General features: G+C 46.6%; 1 protein-coding gene across 1 annotated transcript in view; it reads left to right on the plus strand.

Annotated features, from left to right (window-relative positions):
• ANTXR1 (ANTXR cell adhesion molecule 1) overlaps positions 1–26,484 on the plus strand; it is a gene marked incomplete at its 3' end in the record, with an annotated part of 240,981 nt that overhangs the window by 188,508 nt on the left and 25,989 nt on the right. The window contains exon 17 of the mRNA XM_082851989.1: positions 1,017–1,097. Coding sequence (XP_082708115.1) covers positions 1,017–1,097 — 81 coding nt within the window. The remainder of the gene's footprint in view (positions 1–1,016; positions 1,098–26,484) is intronic.

Genomic DNA, 26,484 nt, shown 5'->3' on the forward strand with positions numbered 1-26,484 from the left:
ATCCCACATGCCGTGGAGCAACTAAGCCCGTGCACCACAACTACTGAGCCTGCGGTCTAGAGCCCGCGAGCCACAACTGCTGAGCCTACATGCCACAACTACTGAAGCCTGCACCCCTAGAGCCTGTGCTCTGCAACAAGAGAAGCCACCACAATGAGAAGCCCATGCACCACAATGAAGAGTAGCCCCCGTTCTTGGCAACTAGAGAAAGCCTGCACGCAGCAACGAAGACCCAACGCAGCCAAAAAATTAAAAGATAGTAATAATAATAAGAGCAAAGCTAAATAAATGTCTCTTTTTTTCTTCTGTTAGTGTTTGCAGTGGCAGAAACCAGCCTCTGCTCAGCATGTCTAGGGAACTAGAACGTTAGACTGCCTTTGCCACATACTGTGAAAACTTTAGCACTCGTAGGCTGACTCCTTCCAGATTCAACCAATCACCTACAACTCCAAAGGGGGTTGTGATTTGTGGTGATCCGTGATCTTTGGTCATTTGTCTGTCGAGCCTGGGATTCCAGAGCCCATCGTAGGGACAGCCATGGATCTGTGCCCCAGGGGCCTTTCATTGGTCTCACCCTGTCCATGCTTCTATTTAGTCACTTCCTGCTTGAATCTGTCCTCATTGTTTCATTTGTAAACTCTGGACACTAAGTGGGAAGAAAAAACTTTAGTGCAAGTTGAAAAGATTGACTTGCGGTGTGAGGAGTTGCCTGGGAATATGATGAGGGCAAAAGCGGAGAGCCTGAATGAATCCTCCGTGTCTGCAGATCTGAGGCTGCACTAAAGTCGCAGATGTCTCCTGCGCGAGCATCAGGGTCCTCTGGGATGTGTCTCTCCTCCTCCTCCATTCCTGAGGCCCACATTTGAACTTAGGGACTACAGAGTCACATCCTATGGCAACTGCACTGCCGGTGAAGTGTGGTTCACGTGACTTAAGAAGCACGGAAGTTTCTGCCTGTCGGTGCTGGCCCCTGGTCTGGTTTCAGATGTAATCTTGGTGCATTTGTTTTATTTCAGGGAAAACTTGATGCCCTGTGGGTCCTGCTAAGGAAAGGCTACGATCGTGTGTCCGTGATGCGTCCACAGCCAGGAGACACGGTAGGATTCATTAACGGGGTCGCACACATGCGTTCTTTTTGCACTCTCTCTCTCTCTCTCTCTTTTTGCACTCTCTCTCTCTCTCTCTCTCTCTCTCTCTCTCTGACTGTTGAGCCAGAATAACTCCAGATATAGGAATCCAGCTGTGATTTCATGTTGTGACAAATCAGACACTACTTTTCAAAACTTGGGTTTTTACAAGACCTTGAGTTTCGACTTGCTTCTTTGAAAAGGATTTTGGCAGAAATAGCTTAGCTTTAATGTCCTAGGACTTGAGCTTCTGAGTCTACAGGTACAGTGTGTGAATAAAGCAGGACTGGCTCTTACTCAGGTAGCTCCAGGGGAGAGGCCTGCTGCTTCTCAGCCACACTGGCCAGTGGTGACAAGCAGGACGCCAGGGCCACAGGATGAAGCGACGGAATAGGGGCCACAGAAAACTCCCCCACCTTCCAGCAGGCACTGGGCCCAGCTGGTCCAGGATCACGGGAGGACCTTCCACCCTGGCGAGGGTTTGCCCTGAAACTGTCAGGGCCAAGCTCAGATGTCTCAACTAGAAGGAGACAGAAAGGGAGGAGGCATCAGAGGCCTTAGAAACCATCTAGCCAAAGTCCTCATTTTGTAAGTGAGGAAACAGAGGACAAGACAAGCTGAATATTGTGTTCTGTTCAGATAGTAACAATGCTGGAAACAACCTCAGTTCTGCTGTAATCACACCATTGCTATGTCTTCCGGGAAGAGTTAGTCTCTCTTTCATAAAATCTACAGAGCAAAGCTGGGGACCAAATTCTCCCTCAACTACCCGCGACCTGCATCTTGCATCCGCTGCTCTGGGAATCAAGCACATGAACCCCAAAGCAAAATCAAGGTGTCTAATTTGGGGCTCCTTTCAAACCAGGTAGAGGTGGGTTTGAATCTTGCTTCCTTCCTGCCTGGAAAACTCCAGGCCAGTCACTTGATCTCTCTGAACTTCATGTTTATAAAGTAGTTGGTAATAACTACTTCACAGTGTGGCTGGTTGGAGAAGGCAATGTTTGTAAAGCATGTGGCCGAACGTTTGAACACTTGGTAATGCTTAGTCAGGGCAAATATTATTAGGATTATTTACTTTGTGCTTTTCTACTGTCTGTGAAGGGTTGATGCAAAAATTCAAACTATATTGCAATTGATGTGTGTCAGATATACCCACATCTTTACCCTGCCCACTCTGCAACATGGCACAATAAAACACGAGAGCAGAGCCAGTTAGGCAGGCCCCCCTTCCTTTGCTCCTGGTGACAGGTGACAATGGGTGGCTTGTGGCTGAGGGGATTTGGTCTAAAGTTTCACAGCCTGTGCAGGCTGCAGCCAATTAGCTCTTCCTGCTCCAGTTTGTGGCAGGGACGACAGGCAAGAATGACATTTACAAAAATCCCAGGGCTTCCCTGGTGGCGCAGTGGTTGGGGGTCCAGCTGCCGATGCAGGGGACACGGGTTCGTGCCCCGGTCCGGGAAGATCCCACATGCCGCGGAGCGGCTGGGCCCGTGAGCCACGTCCGCTGAGCCTGCGCATCCGGAGCCTGTGCTCCGCAACGGGAGAGGCCACAACAGTGAGAGGCCCGCATACCGGAAAAAAAAAAAAAAAAAAAATCCCAGGCCATATAAATGCTGGGCCAGCTTGGCCCTCATGACACATGGAATTTGTATTTTGTCTGTGCACGTCAACAAACACATTGCCATAGCAGATTTGAAAGTACAAACTCTACAGCTAACAGAAATGAGCCTAGGCCATCAACTTTGTACTCAGGGTGGTATTTGGCCTTATAAGTTATACATACGGTTTCTGTGGAAAATTAAGAATTTTTTTTAGCCTGCATGAGACTCATCTAACAGATTACAAAAAAAAAAAAAAAAAATAGGATACCCAAACTCGGGTTCAGCAGTACTATTTTTTGTGATAGAACATGCTAGTCCAGTGAACAAGCCCATTCTTCTCAGAGCAACTGAAAATCATCACTCAGATTTGTTAACATTCCCCTCTCCGCTGACCAGTTTGGCAGAAACAAATTTCTAAACTGGGTCAAGCAGAGAAGGGAGTGTAGGAAAGAGGAAGGATAGAGAGAAATATTATGGTATAGAAGATAGAAGAACCAAAACTGTTTGAGGGCAAAAGGCTGATGGGATAAATCCAACAACAATGAAATGAAAATGGATGGAATTTCTTCTAGTGAATCACACCTAGATTGAATCTATTATTTACTAATTCTGAATGAAAGTTTGTATTTCACATTTGAAGATGTCTTGTGTGCTTTTGAGAAATACGATTCCTCCTTGAATTTTCATTTTCCAATCACACCAAATAATAGGTGCGAAGGACAGGCGGGCTGAGAATTAGGATACATTTGACTGTATTCTCAGCAGTGTTGCAAGTTGATTGTTCAGCCTACTTTTAAATGGGCTTTCTGTATAGAAATCCTGCTAAAATCTTTAAGACACATGCGAGAATAGTTGCAGAGAACTGTGTCCTTGTAGTCATGGTGATGGCCACAGACATCTAGACGTACACATGGAATTACACAAGAAAGGTCACAGATTAGATAGGAACAGAAATTCACAGCTTCCTCATGGCAACTCAGGAAAGAATTCCAGGAGTAGAGAAGACTATACTGTAGCTTATTATTACATGCTTACTCTGTATTATTTTGCATAATCTTAGGAGACTCGCTACAGACCTGACTTCCTTGCACGGGGATGGCTCTGTAAGAATTCTTCAGCACTGATTTATGGGGCTGACCACATTTTCCAGAAACTCAAAATGACTGCATCCAGGCATGTGCTCGTGAACACGAGTCACAGGTTCTGAATTTTTCCCTTAAAACAAAAACAAAACCAAACATCACCTAATTACATTCTCGTTCTGATTTGTTTCAAACATGTGTTGACCTCACAGGAACCTGGCAATTCTTCCTTCTCAGTTCCTGTCTGCTCCTGCTTCCCCCAGTGAACCCACCCCAGCCCTAGAGAGGCAGACACGGGCTCACCGGTAGAGCCTCTGAGGCTGCTGGAAAAGCTGAGAGCTTCCAGCCTCCACCGCAGAGCAGAGGGCTCCAGGAGGCCTGAGCCCAGAGCCACATCCTTGCCTGGAATTGGTGCCCACCTCCTGGGAGCTGTCCAAGCCCAGGGTCAGGGAAAACATGAATGGGATGACAGCAGGAGACATGAATGCTTTCTGTCCACCACCACCCACCTTCCTCTTTCTGCCCGGGGTGGGCTCACAGTCCTATTGTTTGTTGGAGCCCACCAAGAGATCCTGAGCAAACATAAAAAACAAAGTACCAGAAGAAACCACTTAAAAAGCAAACCAGCAACACATCCGATCCTAAAATTTAAAGACTTCACTAAGCATATGGTATCCTTCGCTTAAACCAGCCCCCGGCTTCCAGTATATAGCCACCGTTGTGCTCTTTCTAAAACACGGATCTCAGTGTAACATCCCAAGGCTTCAGACTGGCCAAGACTAGGAAGGAGACCCAAATCCTTAGCTTGATTTAGAAAGGCTTCCCTTATCATTTCATCTGCTACTACCTCCAGGTTCCCCCATCACTCCAAATAGCTTTCCAGCCACCTAGAATTGCTCACCATTCCCTGAACATGCCAGAATCTTCTGTGTCTCTGTGCCTTTGCATATTCTAGTTTCTCCGCTTGGAATGTCTTTCCCATCATCTCTACCTAGTGAACTGTCACCTTGGTAAGATTGTTCATTGTTCCCGTAGTATCCCTGTAAACACAAGAAGGTGCCGTCCAGACCCGGGCTTTAAAGGGGGCGTTGCCAAAGCAGGGCATATTCACAGAGACTTACCAAGAAAGTCTGGAAGTTAGAACCTGTATCCCATGAGCATTTTCCAGGATGCTCCCCAAGGCTTCCTACACACCAGGGCCACTCTGACTTTAGAAAGTTTGCTCACCATTCAAGGAGAAATGGCGGAAGGAATTAGGAATGTTCAGTCTGAGGAAGATTTAAAGGACCCTGAGAGCTTTTTCACTTGGTCGTTTCTTGGTCATCACATTATGCACCCCTTTTATAAACTATTTTTAATCACTTAACCATGTTTGAGGAATAATCTTTCTATGCCATTCATATCGTTATGTATCATTTTAATGGCTGTGTCATATTCCTTTGTCAATCTGTGACATAATATTTCGGCCTATCTTCTCTTTTTGGATAGTTATTTCCAAGTGTTTATTTTTATAAATGAGGCTGTAATCGGTATGCTTGTTGCCAAATCATTGTGCACACTCATGAATGTTCCCTTAGGATTAGGAAGGCAGCTATCTGCTGGATCGAACAACATGAGAAATTTTAGAGCTTTGATAACGAGGCCAGATTGGCCTCATTATTCATTATTGCCTGAAACACTGTGTGAATTAACCCTAGAGTCAGCATCAATGAAAAACCCATCTCCCATTAACATTACTAAAGTTAGCTATTTGATAGGTGCTAATTTAATTTATAGGTGCTAATTTAATTTGTATTTTCTGTTATTGAAGTGAAACATCTTTTTCAAATATTTATTTTCCCTTTTGTCAATTGCCTATATATGCCCTCAGCCCATTTTTCTACTGTATATTTTAGCATTGATTTTTTTTTTTTTTTTTTTTGGTTGCTCCGGGTCTTAGTTGCGGCATGCTAACTCTTAGTTGCAGCATGCATGTGGGATCTAGTTCCCTGGCCAGGGATTGAACCTGCGTCCCCTGCATTGGAAGGCAGATTCTTAACTGCTGCACCACCAGGGAAGTCCCTAGCATTGATTTTTATATGGTCATTTGCTTAACTCATCTTCATTCGTTCATTAGTCAAATGCTTTGAGGACTCAGTTTATGTCAGACCCTGTGCTATACATTAAGTATATGATGCTTACGTCATGAAACTTAAAGTCTAACATTATATATATATATATATATATATATATATAATATACATACGCAAAGTTTTTCTAGCTTGTCATATACTTTTTAAGTTTTTAAAAATATATTGAAGTCATCTATAATTTTATAGTTAAATCTATGAATCTTTATAATTTCTGCCTTTGGTGTCATACTTAGAACAGTCTTCTCTACTCCAAGATGACATAAATTTTCACACAAATTTTCTACTACTTCTATTCCCTCAGTCTTATTTTTGGGTGGTAACGTGAGTTGGCACCTTTTCTGTATCTTCCTGTGTATTTTATTGTAAATTGGGGAGAAGTGCTCTCAGGAGCTATCAGACGTATATTAAACCAGAAGCCCTGGAACATCATCTTAAAGTCTTTGAAGTACAGAACATGACTTGGATTTACTCTGGGTCATCCCAGAAGACAGAACTAGAGCCACACGTAGAAGTTACAGTGAAGCATATTTCATCTAAAGAATTGAAGGACGAATTTCAATAACAAATGGGCATCCCCAGGGATTACTGGGCTTGCTCCGTGTTACCAAACAGGGATACAATCAGTTAAACCACTGGGCCAGGATATAGTGGAGGATTCCTGCAGCAGATCACTGGTTTTCAAACTTGAGCACAGAATCACCCAGAAGTTTTGTTAAAACCCAGGTAGCTGGATCCCACTCTCACAGTTTCTGACTTAGCAGGTCTGGGGTGGGGCCTGGGAACTAGCATTTCTAACAAGCTCCCAGGTGATGCTGATGCTGCTGGTCTGGGGAAACCAGTGAGATAAATGGAATGAGATGCCCATCAAAATCCCTCTAACCCTGACTGCTTGGGATTCGAAGTCAACCTTTCTGTGCTTATTTGACTACCGACCACTACCTTCCTGTGTTTCTCCACAGAACGCCTACTGACATGATTGGTGACTACTCTAGCTGAAGCCTAAATATTAAGTCCCAACCAATTGTAGGGAAGTCTTGCCAGCTGCAGACAGTTTTGTTCCTAGATTACCAATTTCAAAGCCAGAAATGGAAGGGAGCTTCAGAGATCAGAGTTCACAGAATCCAGTGATTTTCAACCTGCATGTTGTGATTACCTGGGGAACTTTAAAGCCCTGATGCCAGGATCCCACCCCAAAGGTTCTATTTAATTTGTCTGTGATGAAGTCTGGATACTGGGACTTTAAAAGCTCCCCAGGTCATTCTAATGTGCAACTGGAGTTGAGAAATCAGTGATCTGGTCCAATTCCCTATTTCTCATCCCAGGCAGCATCCTTTCTTTCCTTCCTGGAACAATTTGAAGGCAACTCTCCACATCCCTTCAAAACCTCTATGCCTGTGTCTCATAGGCATAAGGGAAATGGATGATTACAATCTTTATGTGCTCAAAGCAGTCCCTTTCTTCTCTGGAAGACGGTAAACATAGATCCTGCCTGCTACAATATTGTTACTGCTTGGATAAAGAGAATGGAAAAGAGAAAATATAACTCCGCCTCGTATGTCTTTTCTGGATGGAATTCAGTCAAAATATCAACCCGCCTAAACCCTCCCCAGCTTTAATGCCCCACCCCCTTCACGTGCTCTGGGAGGAGCCACTGGGGTTGGATGTCTTCTTTGTTTTCAGGTTCTTGGTTTCTCCCAGATCTGGCATTGGGAGGCTGGTACATTCCATTACTATCAGCAAGAACAAAATACTAAGGCACGCTCTGAGCTTGTTTTGCAAGGCTGGGCCTCATGGCAATCAGAAGAGACCCAGGAAGCACACACGTAGATGTATATAAACAACGTTTGAAACTCATCTGAAGCACAGCCCTGGAGGTTGTGAAATCCTCTACCGGAGCTCCAGCCCCAGGGCTGCCGTCTGCACAGCTGTTTCCAATAAGGGAGCTGAGTCGGTCACATGGGTCCCCGTGGCTCCCTACTGTGGCAGAGGCGAGAATGATCCGGGCAGGTTATCTCCAAGGGGAGAGAGCACCCTCAGCCCAGTCCTTCGAAAGCAGATAAGCCTCCTGAAACATAAGCAGACTCAGAGAAAGTGTCCACACTCTGTTTCCCTCTCCTTTCTCCACATTCCCTGCACTACCTCTTCCTTCTTTGCCTTGGCTGCCTTCCCTCAAACATCGTTTCATCAAATTTTATCTATTGTGCCCTCGCTAAGAACCCATCACTGGGCTGGGCACCAGGGATGCCAACTAGAATAGGACTTAATTCTGGCTTCCTGGAGTTCAGCGTATGAGTTGAAAGAGAAGAGAGCATGAAGCACTGTACTGATTGCAGATGGTTACAGAAGCACAAATCCATTCCCAAGAACAAATCCATTTTACAGAGCAGACACTGAGACTCGGGGGAGGTTATTAACTTTCCCAAGGACACACAGTTGGGAAGGGGCAGATCTAGGGCTTAATTCAGGACTCTCAGATTTGAAGTCCACACTCAGAACTCCTTAAATCCTTCGTGCATTCAACAGATACTTGCTGAACACTTTCTATGAGACGAGCACTGAGTTTGTGCTGGCCGCTCATCGATTAGTAAGCTGTGTCCCTTCCCTTGAGAAGCAGGGACAAACTGTTAAGGCCCCAAACCCCATCCTGTGTGAAAGGCTCTGTGGTGACTGTGAGAGGTGGGGGGAGTATGCCCAGGAAGGGCATTTCACCAGCCTTGGTGTCAAAACTGACCTCTAGAGGTGGCATGTAGGCTGAGACCAGAGGAGAGCAGTGGAGGAAGGCTCTTCTGTGAGAGGGAAGCTTGAGCAAGGATCTGGAGGTGGCCTGTGGCTCCTTCGGGGGACATGAGGAGCGGGGCTTGGTGGAGGACAGTGCGCAGCAGCCAGCGGTGGAGCGGGGAGAGGGGACAGCGTGGCTGCTGGCCGTGAAGCCCACCCTGGAGACAGTGGAGAATCACCGCCAAGTGTTTTAGGCAGAGTTGTGGTCAGACTGTATGTTAGAAAAGTCACGCTGGCTGCAGCGTGGAGATGGTGGCATCCTGACCGGAGGCAGTGACAGGAGGAGGAAAGAGTCTGGATCCAGGGGAGGTTGTGGAAACAGAATGACTGGATTTGGTAACTGGCTGGTGTGGAGGACGAGAGAGGGGGCTGTCAAGGAGGACCTGCAGGTTTTGATCTGAGCCGGCTGTGACGTCGTTCACCAGGACGGGGGCACAGGAAGAGCTCTGGGAGGGAAGATGAGGGCTTAGCTTTTCAACTTACCGAGGTTGAGGTGCCGCGGAGCGCCCAGAGCACAAACTTTCAGGAGCTGCTCACTCTCGGAGTCATGTACGCGCAGCGTGGACACCTGCAGCACCAAGATGCCCACTTGTGTCGCCCAATCTGGGCAGGAGGCAGTTTTGTCCTGGTGAGAGTTCTGAGCTGGAGGCAAGGATTTGGGCATCATTAGCGTGGCGGTTGAGACCAGTGTGAATAGATGCAGAGCCCAGGGAGAGTATGGAGAGAGAGAAGGGAAATAGGTTCAGTGCTGAACCCCCAGGGTCACATCCTTTGAGTCGAGGTGGGGAAAGAAAAGGGAGAAGAAGAAGGAAACTAAGAAGGACCAGCCAGAGAAAGAGCAGGTGTGACAGGAGAGTCTGGGGTCATGGACGCCAAGGGAAGATGGTACATCACGGAGGAGGGTGGTGTCAACGGGGTCAAGTATGGGAAATTTAGATACAAGCCGACACGTCCTCTAATTAGATTAGCAGTAACAAGGTCCTCGTGGCCTTGGTGACCTAGGTTCAGTGCAATGATGGGGGCAGGAGTGAAGCTTAGTGGAAAACGGGAGGGGAGAGCCAAAGCAGTAGCTGGAGGAGAACTGGAGTTGACAGAAGCTCTTTGTTTGTTTCGGATGAAGGGCTTGAGAATGATTAAGTGCTCATGACAGAAGCCCAGGAGGGGAAGAGGCTGAAGAGCTCACTGATGGACGGCAGGAGCCCCTAGGAGGACTTAGATGACCTACAGCCTAGGAAATGCCACTCTTCCTTAGTGATCTGGGGGGCAGAGCCCAAGATGGGCTCTCAGGTATGGGTGAGCAGGCAGGAAGCTGAGGCACCCATTCGATGGCCTCTGTCTTCCCTGTGATAGGCTAGCCAAGTGGGACAGGTGAAGGTAAAGTGAGGAGAGGAAACCAGCCCCACCTTTGGAATCCCATCCCTCCCGCGCATCAGCACTTTCTTCAGTTCCAGGGTGGGTGTCTCCACTTCATGCAAGAAACATGGTAATTCGGGATGCCATGTTACAAGCAATTCACTTCAAAACTCCACCCCCAAGAGAACCCACTGTTGGTCCCTTGTCTGTATCGCTGTATGTTATATTCCTCGGTGGCAGAATGGAAATAATGACCTTCTCTACCCATGACACCTAAAGAGCAGTGGTAACTGCTTTGGGAAATTTTGTTTTGTTTTTGTTTAGTTTTGTTTTGTTTTGTTAATGGAGGCCTCCCACTTCTCCAATAAGTTAATACCATAATATCTAACAAGTACCAATAAACTAGTTTTATACCAGGTTATAACTGGCTACTTAAGAGTGGGATCCTTGTCATACATAAATATTGTGGCATAGCCCTATGTTTCATAGACGAAGCCATCAATAAATGTTCTTGATCAGGATTAAGTTAAATCAACAATTCTGGAGTTAGTCCCTTGCTCTACCAGGTACTAGCGGGATTACTCTTCAGGTCACTCTACTCTTGAAGATCACTTCCATTTTCCAAAGAATTGTTTGCTGGGCACACAGGCACCTAGCTGTGCAGGCCGTGCCCTGTGACAGAGGTCCACCCTGAACACCACTGGGCAGGTCAGCCTCCCTGGGACAGGCACGCATCCCACCTCAGAAAGGGGTGCCTTCTCCTGCTTCACACAAAGGCACCATGTGAGCTAGTGGTGACCCCCATCATTTGAAAATAGAAAGCAATGCATTTCCTCCCAAGGATTGCTTTAGATACCTCTGAAAATATCGCCCCATCCAATGGGTTGCCCCAATTTTGCCATTCCTTGTAACATCCTTTCCAGCATTTCTTGTCCTCACTAAAAAAGCATTTACATAGTTAATAGAGTTTTTACCCTGTGTGATTATTCTTTATTCAGTTGTAATCATACATGTATACAACTTAGTGTCTAATTCTTTCATTTAACGTTATCCCTATAAGCATAAGGGGGAAACAATTTTTCAAATTACTAGGCAATTAAAATCATTAAAGCCACTGTTTTATCTGTGCTAAGACATTCTTTCTTGAATACTGGCAATTTTGAAGCACATGGGTGTCTGTGTAAAGACATGAACATCCCCATTTGAACTGCTTGTTGGTGAAACAACAGATCCAACTGCATAAATATCAGAACATTCTAAGACACCCCCCAACAACGTGGTGAAAATTGATGACTTGGGCAAGTCCCAGCAACCAGAATACACACGGTCGGTTGGTTGACAGTCTGTGGAAAGTTCACGTGATCCTGCAGCTCTCATCAGTTATTTCCCTTTCACAGAAAAACCTTTTGCCTTTGAGACTCCTCACATCAGTTTTCCTCTGAATTTTCTTCACAGCATCTCTAGTAAACTCCTCTGTTCTGACAACACTGATCGGCGAAAATAAAATGAGCAGAGGAAACCCAAGAGCAGGAAATGTTTACTCAACCTGTTAAGTATGCTCCTTATTAGCAGATCCTGCTGAAGTGCTGGGAAGGGCTCCATGAAAAAGGCAGACAAGCATGAGACCTCAAAGAACAGACGGCTGGTTGAGGAGATAGAAGAGATGGTGGTCAAGGTAGTTCCCGGGGTAGACTGAGACAGAGCTGAAGGGAACGAGAGCCACAGAGGAAGGGCAATCGCTGGCAGCCTGAGAGGATGGGATACCTTCTCCAGGACTGATAGGACTTGAATTGGGCTTTGGAGGGAAGTCGGGACTTAGTCAACAGACAGGATGTAGAAACGTCAAGGTAGCAGGTTTCCAGGACCAGCTCGCAGCCCATAAAGGCCAACCTGCGGAGTGAAAGGAGACATCTCAGGATGGAGTGCAAGGGATGGGTGTACCTCCTAAGGCTGGAGGGGGAACAACCCTGATGATCAGACTAAAAAATTTACACTATAGCCATTTTGAGCTAATCTTCATCTGTGATAAATATTAGACTGCCAAATTAAAGGGGTTTTTAAAAATTTATTTATTTTATTTATTTATTTTTGGCTGCGTTGGGTCTTTGTTGCTGTGTGTGGGCTTTCTCTAGTTGCGGTGAGCAGGGGCTACTCTTCTTTGCGGTGCGCAAGCTTCTCATTGCGGTGGCTTCTCTTGTTGCGGAGCACGGGCTCAGGCGCCCGGGCTTCAGGAGTTGTGGCACGTGGGCTCAGTAGTTGTGGCTCATGGTCTCTAGAGCACAGGCTCAGTAGTTGTGGCGCACGGGCTTAGTTGCTCCACAGCATGTGGGATCTTCCCGGACCAAGGATCGAACCCGTGTCCCCTGCATTGGCAGGCAGATTCTTAACCACTGCGTCATCAGGGAAGCCCCTAGAGTGCCAAATTGTATTGTATTTTAAGACATTTAATCGCACACAGATTTTCTCAGAAGTTTTGCAAAGCTCTGGTTTGACTAGATATTAATAGAGTTTTTAACTGTTTTTAATGTATATAGAAAAATTGGCCATAGGTGTCTTTGTCTTGCAGAACAGCCAGGTTAAAATCATTCTACCAAGCACAAGAACTCTATGGATGTAATGTGTTGGTAAATCGTTAATGGGCTATGGTAACGGTCCAAGCATGGATCATGAGGCTTGAATGTAAATGGTGACATCAGGAATAAAAAGACACAGATGAAGGTGGCACTCTCTGAAACTGGTTGCAACATGACATCGAGAAAGAGAGGGATCGTTTTCACCTCGAGAGACCCAAGTTAGATTCCCAGCGCTGCCCGATAGCCTCCGTTACATTAATCAGCCTCACTTAGCTTCAGTTTCCTCATGCGTCAAAGTTATCCAGTAATCCCTACTTTTGTAGATGTTGTCAGGATGAAATAAAATGACAAGTGTAAATAATTCAAATAGATGGGAGTTCATTTTCTTCCCTTCTTTCCCCTGAAGACTGCAATTGATTTCAGAGAAGTTTAGTTAGATTTCAACATGTGTGGAAAACTTCTTCTCAGAATTCATCTCTCATATTTAAATCAGCAGTGACCAAAAGAATCAAGTTATTGTATTAAAATCTTTATGTGAAGGTCAGTTCCTTCTTGCACAACAGATGATAAGCTTTATATTGAGTCTTTTCTTAGTCACTCTGCTCTTTAATTCAATTCACAGAACCGCTGGAAAAGTAAACATTTCTGTCTAAACATAGGGAAAAAAAGGTTTGCATAGAATATATTGGTTTATACTTTGAGTAAACAGGGATCTTCAAAATGTCTATTGGTGCCTGACACCGGGCTGTGAGTCCCCAACAGATTTGGAGAGAAAGTCCCATTTGCTAGCCACTGACTTCTGACCTTTCATAAACTTTTGTACGAGTAGATCATTTAAGATAAAGGGAAAAAAAGCAAATCGTAGGAAATGCGAGAGGGTGTGATTTATTTTGTCAGAGCCCCTTCCCTGGATGTTTGAATTCTCAGTAGAATTTATTCAGTTCTCACCCTTGGAAATCTCTCCTTCACTGTCTCATTGGAGAGGAACATGAGGACTTAGAATTCTTGGCTTATTTGCCTGAATTTACAACAGAAAACGTTCAAGACATCCTCTGTCCACAGCAGAAACCAAACTGTACGCAAAACCTGCAAAGTTAACTTTTTTCAGAGAAGTTAAACCCAAAGTTGATGCTGCAAAATATACCATCTTGAGTTGTTGTTGTTGTTTTTTTTTTTTTTTGCACCACTTCCTGCTCCCAGGAGGAGGTCTCTTTAAATAAATACATGTGAAGGCAACTGATGTGGTTGAAGTCTCTCCCTCCTCTTCCAATCCCCCATAATCTAACCCTCTTTTTCCACACCCATACATACTTCCATACTCATCATCATCACCATTTTATAGCTTAGCTGATGACTTTCACCTTTGAATTGCCTCATCTCCCAAACAGCTGCAGCAACAGCAGGTCAAGATCTGGTATCAAGTTGCAGAGAGCAAACAGAGGAGAATTAAATACTAGGGGCGGAACAAGGCAGGGCTAGGTAATAAAGACACCCCTCTTGAAATTCTCTGATCTCATTTTTTTCCTTCCAAACAGAGTCAGGATTGAGGGAGATCGGGCTTGATTCTAGGGTCAAAATTTCACCCAAGTGTGTAACGTTGTAGGAAGTCTTCTACTTTGTTCCAATGTGATGTTTATGTCTAGCCACTTGGCTGCCATGGGCCTGCTCCTCCAGCTGAGGGCATTGGAAAAGATCATCCCTAGGGGATCTACAGCTCTGCAATAGACCTCAATTGAGATTGATTCTAACCCAGGCTGGTGGGGAGTTCTGTTCTGGCCCGAAATTGTTGGGTTGAGTCTTAGATGGCAGAATCTGACTTAGGAGATCACCTTCCAGAATTCATAGTGTGGAGAAGAGCCAGCCTGCTGTAGACATCCACACGCACGCCCGTCTTCTCCCGTCATCCCCATGAGCACCCCACCTCAACCTGACCCTCAGTCTCAGGAACGGATTGGGGATTCCTCATGATCCCAGTCCTTTCACGTTCAAAGTAAGGAAATTGAGGTCCAGAAAGGTGATGGAGAAACCTCTAAACACTCCCAAGTACATTTTCTCAGTTGCTCCCCATCACTACCTTACTTATGTCCTATTTTCATATTAGGAAGATTAATGCTCTCATAAGAAGACCCTTGCTCCATTCAAGGTCACAAAGGGAATTAGTGGAAGTGGCAAGACCAGAACCCACCAGCCCTACACTGCCTGGCTCTCCTTGAGTCCTCACCCCAAGCCAGGAGAAGAGGGTGGGGGTCATGACTGGGCTTGATCTCTTAAAGAAAAGGTAAACCAGGACGAATTTTGGAAGGTAGAGCTGGTCCCTGCCACCCAATCTCCTTCTTTCTTGTCCTCCTACCTTCTCCCACCTCCCAACACTGTTCCATTTTTATACCCTGCCCAAGATGACATACCTGCCGATTGCCCTCCCCCAATGACCTGCCCTCCCATGCAGTGTGCTGTGTTCCCAAGTTACCTCATGTTTTCTCTCCCTGATTCCACCTCTGCCTACCTCCCCCTTTACCACCAACACTGTGTCTAAGACAGAGTACACCCACGCATTCGACAAATAGGTCTTGAGCTCCTACCCTACCGCAGGTACCACGCTAGGCAGCAGGGATTTAGCATGAACGAAGCAAAGCCCCTGCCTTTGTGGGGTGTACATCAGAGTAGTCAGAAAAGCACTAAACTAGAACTTAACGTAATAAGTGGTATGGAAGTATGGGGAGCATTTGAGGTTCCACGAGAACATAGAGCAAGGAGATTTAACCCAGACTAGGGGACCAGGGAAGACGTTGAAAAGAAGAGAACTTTGGTCTGAGACCTAAAGGATGAGCTCTCCTGACGAAGTGATGCAAAGGCCTTTTGGTTGGAAGGAACAGCATGTGTGAAGGCCCAGATGAGAGGAGCTGCGAGAGGAGGCCTAGGCTGACAATGGAGTGAGGGAAAGGAAAGCAGTCATACCCCGCCTCTGAACTCTGCCTTCTCCACCCTTTCGTCTGCTCGCATCTTTCGGGTACCCAGCCCTCAGCCTTCCAAGGCTCTGCCCTGATTCTTGCTCATTGTCTGGCCCCTCCCTCCTCCTGGGCTCACAGCTACTGCCACAAAACTTCACACCATTTTAATTTAAAGCCAGTACTGATGTTTCACTCCCAGAGTAAGCTGTAAATGATCTGTGGAAAGGGACTATGGCTCTTTCTTTTTTCTTTTTACTTTCCCTCACAGCACTGAGGACATGGCTAAATTTATGTTCTTGTGCTAGGGATTATGACTCTTTCTGCAACCCCCAGGCATTCACAGCTGTTTGTAAACTTTTGTCATGTTCCCTTAATAGGCAACCACATTTCAGTAGTGGGCAAAGATGTCTCAGAAAAAACCCTGCCTTTAATAAAGAGAGAGGGTTCACACTGTCTTCTAGGGGCATCTTCAGACAAACTTTAAGCGTTACTCAAACAAACTTTCATTATAATTGCAATTCATAATTTTTGGTATTGCCGTTTATTAATAACTTTGACTTTCCCTTACATTGTTTGAAATAGAAAGTTTGAGAGAAAAACAACTCTCTGACTTTACTAGCCTCACTTTATAAGTTCATTCTTATGATACTTGTTTAATGTTTTAGTATTTTTCCATTTTTTCTTTGGCTGAGACCATCGAGGGCAGAGTTATGTTCAGAATCCACAGTGACGGCAGAGTTAGCTTTGGGAGCACCCACTCCACTAGCTTTCATCACCTTTGTGAATTCCTGCATCCCCCCAACATCTGGATTGGGTCACCCCATTAAACAGCATGGCCCTGGCCGCTGACACCCAGGCACTGGCCTCAATCCCCGGCGTACCTACTTGCCAAGGCCTCTGCAACTCCGACTTGAATACAAGCTCTAAATGGGAGAAAATCTTGTGTAAGCTTTTCCATATTCCCTACTGCTCACTCAAGCTGATTTGTAATGGGAAACTCTTAAATGTCACAGAGTCTGGAAAATTGGACATCATAACAGACATCCATGCCCCCTTAGTGGAATAATTAATAAAAGTGGGCCCACTGGAAAGTCCACTGTGGAATCAACCCTGTTGTTATACAAGACAGCGTTTCCCTTCTTTCTCTTTCTAGCAAGGGAAGTAGTTCTGACCAAGCAGGGTTGGGTTTCTTAGGCACGGAGGCAGAGAGAAATGGAAAGGAGAGCGAGTATTTTCCCATTGGTGGTGGGAACGAATTTACCAGAATTTATGCAGCCATGGCCTCGGTGCCCCACCGTGTCTGCAGGCCCAGGGAATGCCATGTGGTCCTCCAGAGATGGCCGAGGTAACCGCAGAACTGAGGCCACCTTCTGTGCTTGTAAACAGTTAGCGTCCCTCCAAACCAGGAATAAGCAACGAGAACTCCCCACAGCCCATGGTCCCCACTGCACACCCTTAAGCTACACTAGCTTGTTCTGCACTAGAGCCTCTGTTGGTGGCCTAAAGTTGAAAATGTGTTTGCTAATGATTCCAAACAGAAGCTCCTAGCAAAAACTTGGCCTTACAAGTAATTAGCATCACACACGCCAACAACCCACATGACTGCATCCCATACCAGGCCACTAATAAGCAACGTGGCTGGAGGCTTCCAAAAGACTTAACCTGCCTGCGTGAAAACTCCAGTTTCACCCAGCAATGTTGCTGTGCTCTCAAATTACTATAAACGCTAATGCTGAAACGATTGTTTGGATCCTCAGAGTGTCCTCCACAGCCAGGCTTTGATGCCTGTCCTTTGTAAAACTCACCGATCTATGTCCAAAAAATCCAAGACTCTATAATTGATTTATGAGTCAAAGGAGAACAGTGATTTTTGGGTAACTTGACTCCATAATAATTTTCTTGTGCCCTGAAGCTCATTCCACTGATGTGTTTAGTTCTAACCCATTTCCAAGTTTGATATTTTTTAAAGGCAACAGTTTGATTATTGAAATTCTCTAGCTTTGCAAACCATGGACCAAACTGTCCCACCCTGAAGAAGCACAGCTTCTCATAAATCTTCCCCTGAAACACAGGGTGAGAGGAAAGGGACATGATTTGATTTTAAATGAGTAAGCTTCCTAATTATCACTTCCAGAGGAGAGGTAGATAGACAGACAGACAGGCACAGTTTCAAATAGCTTTACAGGTCTTAAAGAGTCCATGGAGATCAGAAGGTAAATAAGTTTCCATGACAGGCATTTATGGGGTTGGCCAAAAAGTTCGTTCGGGTTTTCTGTAGCATCTTAGGGAAAAACCCGAACGAACTTTTTGGCTAACCCAATAATTTAGAGTCTTAAAATAAATTTTATTTTAGGCTCTTCACTGGCCAGTGGAAGAGTCAACTAGGACTTTTCTTCAGCTGTGGAATAACAGTAGGCAACTTAGTGGGATTACAAATGGAGTCATGCTTTACAAAATTATTCATGACCTCCCCTTTCAGCCCCACAAGTAGCAAGAGATCTTGAACACCTCAAAAGTAAAGTCTAGGGCTGCACTATCGCACAAGGAAGCCCCTAGCCAACATCGCTATTGAGCACTTGAAACGTAACTAGTCAGAAATGCCACATCCTGTACGTGTGAAAGGATTTTCAAAGATGTAGCATGAGAAACAGAATGTGAAATAACTCTTTAGTCATTTTTATATTGATCACATGTTGAAATGATAACATTCTGGACCTACTGGGTTCAATAAGATAATATTATTAAGATTGATCTCGCCCGTTTCTCTACTTTTTACAAATGTGACTAACAGAAAGCTGAAAATCACCCATGTGGTTTGTGTGACATTTCTGTTAGCTGTGCTGACCTAGAGGACTAGCCTGGAAGGCACTTGTGAGAAGAGGGGCAGCGTGATTTCTTACAGGCCCTGACTCTTCCAACCGTTTCTATTTTGTAGACACAAGGAGAATTTCAGAGTTATGGGTCACTTCTGCCCTTCCTGGTTTTCTGTTAGATCAGCTGTGACCTTTTGCCTTTCTGGGCCTGTTCCTATCCCAGACTTCTTGTTCGTAGCCAAAAGTCTTGCGTGTTCCAAACCAGCATGAAGGGTTTTGTTTCTAAGCTTCCCTCCACTATCTTCACAGGGAAGAAAGGGCCTGTTGCATTTAAAACTTTGTTCTAAATATCTGTACATTTATTGGATTACCTGCTTTACTTTATCTTTGACAGATTCCTAGAAAGCAAATATTATCCCCATTTTACCAAAAAGGAAACTGACTTGACTTGGGAAATAATAACTAGCATCTCCCAGGAGCCTCATAATGTGTAATCATTTTGAATGCATTTCCTCTGATAACCCTTTGATGTAGGTGTTCTCATTCCCATTTTACAGAGGAGCAAATTCGCTTCACAGAGGACTCAAGAGCTTAGGCTGATACATGGAAAATCTAGCATTTATTCACTCATCACATTTATTTGTCGGGCTAAGCCCCTGTGAACCATGAGGCCGTGGTCCCTCCGTGGAGTCCGCACTGTAGGGTTCACAGCACCCAAGTGTTAAGTGCTACACCAAGAATTAAAGTAGGGTGGTGGGACAGAAAGAGAACAGATACCTACCTGCGTGGTCAGAAAAGCCCTCTCTTTGGAGAGGTGGGCATTGGAGAGGTGACATTGAAGGTGAGGTCTGAATGACAAGCAGGAACTGGCCATGTCAAGGTCAGGGGAGGAACAACAGTGCAAAGCCTGCACGGCTGGAGAGAGTGTGGCTTGTTGGAGGACGTTAGAGGCCAGTGCAAGTCAAGTGCCATGGGAGATGGGAGGGCAGGGGCCAAGGCGGGCAGGGCTTGTAAACCAGGGATTGGATGTTACTCTGCGTGTAACAGGAAGGCTGCATGGAGTGGAGGGTTAGCAGAGGAGGGACGTGATGTAACTCACGTTCTACCAAGACTGCCCTTGATGCGAGGGGGGTGAATGGATTGTAGGGGGTCCAGAGTGGAAACCGGGAGAACAGTGAGGAGCTGATTGCAACAGCCCTGGGGGAGAGGCAGTGGTGGTGACCTGCAAAAGGATGGAGAGGACATGGCGAGGAGTGGATGGATTCTGAAAGTATTACGGAGATATAGCTGATGAGATTGGCTGATGGACGCTTCATCCCTCTTTTGACCTGACAGTCCCTCCAGTCCCCTCCACCTCCTGTAGTGTCCTTCCCAGCACACTCTGCCCTGGGAATTCGAATCCCCTTCGCCCAGGAGTGACCTCTCAATAATGCCCAGAAAGCAGAATGCAAGTCCAGCAGGGCGCCATTGTTTGTCACCCTTTGGTTTTGCTTTGTGGATGCATTGTCGTGCCTAGCTGTCACCTTCTTGACTGTTCACGGTGACCTTTAGAATCACGTGGAGATGAACAATGAGACCTTGCTGTCGTCCAGAATCGCTTCAATAGAAATGAAAGTGAAGTGATTCTGTTTTGTCTCATTTTGGGGCTGGCAGGAAGATGAGTCGTCTGCACATTTATTTGCCCTGCTGCTATCTGGAGACTGAAAAAGCAGAATGCATTGCCATATATGCCAGTCATCAGCCAATGTCCCATGCACGCTCGGGCATAGCATGGGGTGGGCACTCCTGAGTAGGGGACCGAGGGAATGGGGAAGGAGCCAGGTGGTGTGTCAGAAGGTGATTGTTCGCAGCTGACAGTAAAAGGAAGAAGAGAGAGATCATGGATGGAGGGGGTAAGCCAGAGGCCAGGCTTGGTCTGAAAAGACTGCAGAGAGGAGGTATGACTTCAGCTTTTCCTTCGAGGATGCTCAGGCTTTGGCTAAACAAAAAAACCAAGGAGACCAACAGGGTCGCCAGTCAGCAAGTTTACACGTGCGTGCACATGTATATGCAACCCCTTCTCCGGCCAGCGAAAACATTTTCTTGGCGTGCGCTTTGAGCCTTCATTAATGCTTTCAGTGCTCAGGAATGAGAACTCTCCCTCCCTCACCTACCAGCCAGCCAGTTTTCCCCCAGGAAAACAGAGGGGGATCAACCGCAGCGGCAGGTGTTTGGCACGTCTGCATACACCCCTCACCCCCCTCGCTGATGTGAGGGAGTTCTGATTCCTTGACGGCAACGAACTACACCCCCTCTGAAACCTTCACTGGCTCCCCCTGCCTGCACACAGATGTGTTTTGTGGACACTTATTCCCCAGCTGCTCATAGGTGTCAAATAAGTTTGGGAAACGCTGCACTTAACAATGTGAAAAAGGTTTTTTGTTTTTTTTTTATCTGCAAGACCTCAAAGATGCCTTCATGAGCCAATGGCACTGGGAGTCTCCAAAGGGGAGGGATATATCATGCAGCACTTCCCAAACTTGAAAATGACTGCTCTGTTTTTATACAGCATCACTAGTGCCCCGTGGAAGGCACTTTGGGAAATGCTGGGCTAAGCGGCAGCGCTAGCAGCATAGCCCCGCACAGCCAGTCAGACTCTGCCTGCCTCTCCTCGAGTCCTGCACAAAGCAGCCTGCCCTTTGAGACGTTGTTTCAGCCAACAGGCCTTAGGTATTCCAGCATCAGGACCTCCACTCACACCACGCCGCAGCCCAAATTATCCTGGCCTTTCCTGTCCTCTCACTGTAACTCAACACAAGTCGTATCTCCTCTAGAAAGCTTTGCCTGTCCCTCTCAGGACTCGGAGATGCCGTCTGCCTCTGAGCCATCATCACATTCGTTCGTGTCCCACTCATTCAGCATTTCATAGCTGGTTTCTCCCCCTTTCCATCTCGAACACCTCACATGGGATAGGTGTTCAACAAGTGGAGAAGCAGGAAGGCGGTTGAGAAGGACAAGGAAAGAGGCCAGGGAAGAGGAGGCCGGGGAAACGGAGGCAGAAGAAGAGGAGAGAAGAGCCCGGAGGTGACAGAGGGAAAGAGAATCCTCCAAGATTTCAGACATAGTACTTTTGCTGAGTGCGGGGGGCAGGGATGCAGAGCCAGGGAAGGCACCTCGTCTACTTTGCAGAAAAGAATATCCATCAGGTTCTCCTTCTGTGACCACCAACCCCCAGGGAGGGGTCCTGTCCCCAGGCCCACGTTACGGAAGGCCAGTCCCCAACTGCAGGGCACCAGCTCTAACTGGAGGTGGCATACCTGAGAACGGCCCCAACTGTGACCCCTTAACGTAATTTATGTCTTAATAAAAATTATATGATAATTAGATATATAATTACACTATTAAAACAGCATACGTATCCCTTTGTTGCGTTTTGTAAACAACATAATACAATATACAATTAGTACTAAATATTAAACAAAATAAATAACCTACAAAGTACAAATTAACCCTAAAACTGTTGCCCTAAGAGTCCTTTCCCTAAAGCTGGTGCCTTCCTTTTACACAGGAGGGGCCTGAAACCCACAGAGCAGCTCGAGCCTTGAATTTGGGCTTAAACCTTGACTTTGTATCCTTGGGCACTCACTTCCTGGACCGCTTTAAGCTCTGCCTCCCTGGCCAGGGAGTCTGTGATCTCTTTCTCAGCCAAATGGCCAGCTGCCTGAGGTGGAGACGCAAGAAACCTCCCCACATCTGCTTTGTGCTTCTAACTCACACAAAACCGGCCGCCCCTTTTAACAAACCTGTTTTTCTGACGGGACCAGACCTTCCTTTATTTTCTTTTCTATACACTGAAAAAAATGCCAAACAAAATGGGGTTATGTTATAAACGAGGTGAAACAGACATCTTCCAAAAGTGCCCATCCTTGGTGAGATGTCAGTCCATTCTATCACCTTAGTTCCCTTCTGCAAAGGCCAGGGGCCCTGCCAGGGCCGCACCTTGGAAAAGCTCATGCTACGGAAGCACACGGCTCGGCGGGTTTGCCAGACCCCGTCTCTAACACTCTGTTGAATGCCCAGATGTATTTCTTTCATGCTTGTGCATACATTCCATTTCGGAGTGTCAGGACAACACCTCAGTCCGTCTCCCAAAAGTGGCTCGTGGAAAGAGCCTGAATGCCAGGAGGCCTGGGTTCCAGTCAGCGTTTCCTCTGACTTTTACAATTCGCGAGCAGATGACCATGCCCCAGGTGCCAGCAGCCATGGGACACAGCAGGGACACTGGACCCCAAGCGCCGAGCGTAACGAGCTGATGCAGGCCACAGGAGAGAGGTCAGTCCAGCTTCTCCGGTCCCTCCACCAGCCCCCGATGACGCACAGTCAGCGGGGTGAGCCAGGGCAGAACTGAGGCCAGAGCCAGAGCTGTCCACACTAGGTCACAGGCAGCCGTCGGAGAAGAAGAGCTGCAAGTGTGTAAGGAACTGAGCATGTGTAAGAGCCCAGTCCAGGAGAGTGTTTCTAGGGCCTGCGAGGAGGAAGAAGAGAAAATGATGCAGGACACTCCAGGCTCAGGGAGACCAAGCCACTCCCTGGCCTGCAGGCTGGGCTAATTCCTCGTTACCAGCCCCTACAAAACTGGGTTTCTCTCCTTCTGAGCTCTGGTACCTGGTATGTGGCACAAGATGACTTGCGCACGATCAAAATATAACTTTGGGGGTTCCCTGGTGGTGCAGTGGTTGAGAGTCCGCCTGCCGATGCGGGCTCATGCCTCGGTCCAGGAAGATCCCACATGCCGCGGAGCGGCTGGGCCCGTGAGCCATGGCCGCTGAGCCTGCGCGTTCGGAGCCTGTGCTCCGCAACGGGAGAGGCCACAACAGTGAGAGGCCGGCGTACAGCAAAAAAAAAAACTCTACCAATCAGAGAGCTTCTCTCTCAGTTTGGGTCTTTAACGGTGCAAATATCTGCACTGGGGAAATGGAAGTTGCCAGTCATTTATACTTAAGAATGCAGTTTGATAACAGGAAGACTAGTTGCGGGGCTGAGAGGATGTCAGGAAGGAGGGCTCACAAGAAAGAAAATGGCGGGCCTCAAGGTGGGGGCGCTTTTAGTGAGTTGCCACGGAGACTGAGCCTACCAGGAGGTGAAAGGAAAATGCGAAACAAAGCCGATGTGTTTTAGAGCTTGCCTTTAGCACTCCCTCCTGCCACACAGTTTTTAAGAACCACTTCATTTTCAGAGCTAGAAGGCATCTTCAATACCATGAGAGTCTGTGGTTTTCAAACATTTTTGAGCCAAAAGGAGAAGGCCTTCTTTAAATGCAATCTTACCATAAGCCCAGTATGAAAAACAGGTAAGTGGAGATGATCTGGTTCTAGGCGGGCAGCGAGCCAGAAGACAAACCGCGCGTGCGCGCACGCACGCATACACACACAATTTTCCCACAGTACTCTCCACACCTCCCCCTCAGGATTCCTAAGTGCTATGAAACAGTGCATCCAAACACAGCAAGAGACCCACAGTTGTCCTCTGTCGTCACCATGTCTGTGAGGCTGGGCTCCAGAGGTCAAAGAAAATGGACCTGACTTTTCCCTCCCTCCATCGAGGATCAGACCTCCACTCCCCAAACTCATCTATTCTGTAAATGTTTGCTAAATCAAAGAAAGAGCCCTTTCACGGGGTCACTAAAGACTTCCCCTGAGTTTAATATGACCAACAAATATTTACTAAGTGCTGGCTACACCCTTGACCCTGTGTAGGGCACTCAGAACAAATGGCTGTTGTCATTGCTACATTCATCAACACTCTTGGGATGCTGTTTGTCCAACCTTCTCCGAACCATCTAAATTACCACGAAACATCCAGCCCACATCTGTCCATCTTTTCTCTAAATGTACTGTGAGACACGCTGTGAAATGATTTGTTGAAATGCAGATAAACTACATCTGTCAGCCCCCATCTATGATTCTGGTGAGACTTGCAAAAAAAAATGAGGTTTGGCCCCAATTCACTCTTTGCAAACCTTGGCTCCAAGGGACGACCACTGCTTCCTGTCCTTGGAACTTACAAACCATCTGTGTAATGACCTGTTCTAGCTTCCTGCCAAGTACTGACGTCCATTGCACCAGTCAGCAGTTCCCACCACAAGTGCTTAGGGCCTCAGGGCCTCCCATCCCTGCTGCTGGCCCAAGTCCAGGTCACAGAGATGCCTCCCTCATCCTCTTGCTTGTTACGGGAGTACAATGGGAAGCGGGGAGAGTTCAAATTAGTGCAATTATTTCTGTATAAGCAATACCAATCTGGGGCTCAGAATTGCTTAGCTGAGAGCAGAAGAACAAAGACTTTACAGAGAAGCATGGCTAGGTTTGCCACCCAGCTCTGCCACATGCTGCCTGGGTTTGGTTAACTACCCTCTCTGAACCTGCCGAATGAGCCTCGCGGAAGGTTGTGAGGATTAAACGCAATTAAACTATGAAGTGCTTAGGATGGTGGCTGGCACACGTCATGACTGTCACTATGAGAAACTGTTCTTGTTGATCAACTCCTTTAGCTCAGGGGTGGGACAGGGCAAGGAACTGGCCCAGAGGGAGGGTCTGTGTGTGACGGGCATATTCACAGGTACACAATTCACTTATTTTTCTAGGCATCAGGAGGTCTGCAGAAAAGACAGTCTTCCCCATAAAGTTTGGATTCTTATAGAGAAAGAATCATGAAAAAAATGTCTGTGCCCTTTCAGTCACGTGGTTTGTGAATTTGCTGTCCTCAGGTCAGGCTGAGATCCCAGAGTCCTGGCCCCCAGCTGGTTCTGGAGCTGCTTCTCAGAAGACCCACAGGTCTTCAGGGTGGCCCCTAACCCCCCAGATTGCTCAGTACAAGGGATTCAGTCTCCCTGAGCACTCTTAAGAAGACCCAGAGGAACCGAGAGAGAGAGACCCCTCCAAAGAAGTGTCCATCCAGGAGGCAAACGTTTTCACAATCCATGCTCCCAGCCTTCATGGGAGAATTGCAGGAAAGTCAACCCACGCCTTTGTTGATTAAAATTAAACAGGCAGGATTCAGCTACAGTGGATTGCAGAAGTCCTGGGTCAATTTCTAAAGCAAATGTATTTTTTAAATACTTGAGCTAAAGGCAATAGTAATAAATGACAGCTGGGAATTTGAAGTTTTATTTTCAGTTCTGAAAAAAATTAGGGAGTTGGGTATCCTTGTATATTTTCCTATTAAGGATAAATAAATAGGGAGATTCCATGGTGTTTGTCAGTCTAAAAAGCAATCAATTCAATATGCCGTTGTCACAGATTCGGACCCCTTAGATAGAGCCCTCCTCACTGGAGGACATGAAAGTGACAAGGGTAAAAAGTTGCTGGGAAGGTCCCGGGAAAGGGGATGGAGCCTGCCAGCCTGCTCCCTCTCAAAGCACCTACTTCAGCCTGGGGCTCTGCTAAGAGGGGTAGCACCTCCAGCCTGGACTTTGACCAGCTTTCAGCTGGAGTCAGAGATCATAGCGGGAACAAAATCACAACAGCCAGGAACCCAGCACAGAAGGTGAAACCCAGCCGAGGACATCTGGCCTCTGTAACGTACAGCATTAATACAAGGCTAACAGAAAACCAAAGGCCTATTAAATATCCTTGCCCCACCTAGATCAGCACTTAATTGGGGTGGAGGGCCCTCAAGGGAGAAGGAATATTAGTGGTCCCAAAGACAGGAGAGACCTTGGTCTGAAAAGCTCAGGTCCAATTAAAACAAGCCAGGAGCCTTTATTGCTGCCCTGTGTTGACATCAGGAAACTCGTTTTTAGTTCTGCTAATGGTTACAATGTAGAGATTATTATGTTTTTTATTTCATGGACTTAATCAATGCTTAAAAGAATTAAACAAATGAGACCAAAGATCACAACTTCCTCATCCATCACAGATGGACAACTTTTCCCAGAGCCAGCCTCTTAAGAAGTCCCCAGTTTCCTTATCAGGGTTCTGGTAGTCCTACTATTATATTGGTGGCTTTGTCAGAGCAGTTCACAAGCAGAATGGGCTGTAGGCCCCTGCTGTGATTAGAAAACTTCTCTGTGTAAATGCGTCTCCCCAAGCTACCTACAGAA

Source organism: Leucopleurus acutus, assembly GCF_964270905.1.
Source record: "Leucopleurus acutus genome assembly, chromosome: 12".
Lineage (NCBI taxonomy): Eukaryota > Metazoa > Chordata > Mammalia > Artiodactyla > Delphinidae > Leucopleurus > Leucopleurus acutus.